Here is a 2,390-nt window from a genome sequence, read left to right as displayed (position 1 = left end):
CGATGAGTGATTTTGTTTTACTTTTTTAAATTAATGTACTTTTTACTTTTTGTAATTTTTTTAAATTGTTGTACTTTTTTTTAAAAGTAATGTACTTTTTAAATTTTAATATTATTATTCGAATTTTCCGTATTTGTCTCGTAAATTAAATTATGTATGTTGATACAATTGTAAATTAAATTATATAATTGTTATTAGTGATGTGGATAGGTAGTGTGAAGGCTATTTGATGGCTATTTGATGTCCAGTTGATGTGGCAAGCTGATGTGGCAGGAGAATTGTAGTGCTGATGATGTGGCAGTGTGAAGGCTATTTGACGGCTATTTGACGTCCGCCAGCATTGGAGATGCTCTTATGCAAATTCAGTCGATTGCAATCAATTGGATAATATATACACAAGGATATATGATTGATATATTTTCTGGGTGCGGAGATTGACTGGTTGCAGTGACAGACGAAGACAGTGATGAATAGAGGATTCCTTCAGAGCATCTCCAATGGTCGGCGTCACCACCGGAGCGCCGATTTTTCGCCCACGCCGGTTTGACGCCGAACCATTGGAACCGGCGTGGGCGAAATCGGCGTCAAAATCGGCGTCGCCATGCCGATTCCCGCGCTGACGCCGGTTCCCACGCCGATCCTCACGGGCGCCATTGTGGCTCCCGGATCGGCGCCAAACCGGCGTCGGATTTAAATATTTTTTTTTTTTTTTTCGCAAAACACTATATATACGCGCGTTGAACCTCATTTTCATTCGCACCACTTGTTTTAACGAGTACTCTCTCTCTACCTTACTTTCTGTACAAGATCAATTTAAGAAATGAGTAATGCCGGTGGTAGTGGTGGGGATGCGGATGAGTACGAGCGTATGATGAACGAAGAGCTTGATGCCTATACGAGCCGTGAGGTTGATCGATGGATGCAGAGTTATATGCAGCCGGCGGCACCTCGCCCACGACCAGTTGTCCACCGTCGACAAGTGGTGCATCGTGATCATGACGCTGCACATCAGCGCCTGTTCACAGATTACTTCGCAGAGGAGCCGCGTTTTGACGCCAACCATTTCAGGCGTCGTTTTAGGATGAGGCGGGACTTATTTATGCGTATTGTTAACGAATTGGAGCAGCGATATCTGTATTTCCGCTTCAGGCACGATGCGGTTGGCAGACCCGGCCACACCCCTATTCAAAAGTGCACTGCGGCAATCAGGCAGTTGGCCTACGGCACCGCGGCAGACATGTGGGACGAATACCTCCACATCGGTGAGACGACTGCCATCGAATGTATGAAGTATTTCTGCCAGGGCGTGATCGAAGTATTCGGTGATCAGTATCTCCGAAAGCCTACCCCCGAAGATTGCCGGAATTTGCTGCGGATGCACGGGGATCAGCACGGGTTCCCGGGAATGCTAGGCAGCATAGATTGTATGCATTGGGAATGGAAGAACTGTCCCGCTGCCTGGAAGGGGTTTTACACGACCGGCTACAAGGGAAAAAATCCCACGATGATCCTCGAGGCCGTGGCTGATTACCGGTTGTGGATTTGGCATGCGTATTTTGGGATAGCCGGTTCGAACAACGACCTAAACGTCCTCAACTCGTCGCCCCTTTTCAACGAGCAGTGCCAGGGCGTCGGTCCGGCCATCAGTTTTGTCGCCAACGGCAACCAGCATGATATGGGCTACTACTTGGCGGATGGGATATACCCTAGGTGGCCCGTCTTTGTGAAGACGATCCGGTGCGCATCAGAGCCGAAGAAGGCCTACTTTGCGACGCGGCAGGAGTCGGCGCGAAAGGACGTGGAGCGCGCATTTGGTGTGCTTCAAGCTCGATGGGCTGCAGTTAAGGGACCAACGCGTTTGTGGCATGTCGACTGCATTGCTGATATAATGTATGCCTGTATTATCATGCACAACATGATCGTCGAAGATGAAGGTGTACAACTGACTGATTGGGCCACCGACGATAATGAAGCAGGTCCAAGCCACGGCGTCATCACCGCCAACGTACGAGGTGGGGTACCGCACGATGAAGAAGCCCTCCTCCAAGCACATGCCGACATGCGTCAGACGGAGGCTCATATTCGACTGCAAAATGATTTAGTTGAAGAGTTGTGGGCGCTGAGGACTGCAAGGCGGTAGTTTTTATGCAAATTTATGTAATTTTTTAAATGTAATATTTTTAATTATTGTACTTTTTTTTATATTAATGTAATAAAAAAATTTTAATATTATTATTCGAATTTTCCGTATTTGTCTCGTAATTTAAATTCCGTATGTTGATACAAGTGTAAATTAAATTATATAATTGTTATTAGTGATGTGGATAGGTAGTGTGAAGGCTATTTGATGGCTATTTGATGTCCAGTTGATGTGGCAAGCTGATGTGGCA

The 2,390-nt window shown here is 46.3% G+C and overlaps 1 protein-coding gene across 1 annotated transcript; it reads left to right on the top strand.

Moving 5' to 3' along the window:
• Nucleotides 1-1,081: 1,081 nt before the first annotated feature.
• Nucleotides 1,082-1,927, top strand: LOC121752050 (the record flags this gene model as incomplete). Its single annotated transcript, XM_042146932.1, has 1 exon — nucleotides 1,082-1,927. A coding segment is annotated over exon 1 (846 nt), but the record flags the coding sequence as incomplete, so codon positions are not given.
• Between the last annotated feature and the right edge of the window lie 463 nt (nucleotides 1,928-2,390).

This window comes from Salvia splendens, chromosome 10 (genome assembly GCF_004379255.2).
Source record: "Salvia splendens isolate huo1 chromosome 10, SspV2, whole genome shotgun sequence".
Classification (NCBI taxonomy): domain Eukaryota; kingdom Viridiplantae; phylum Streptophyta; class Magnoliopsida; order Lamiales; family Lamiaceae; genus Salvia; species Salvia splendens.
Note: the sequence above shows the minus strand (reverse complement) of the source record. Positions and strands in the feature narration are given on the sequence as shown.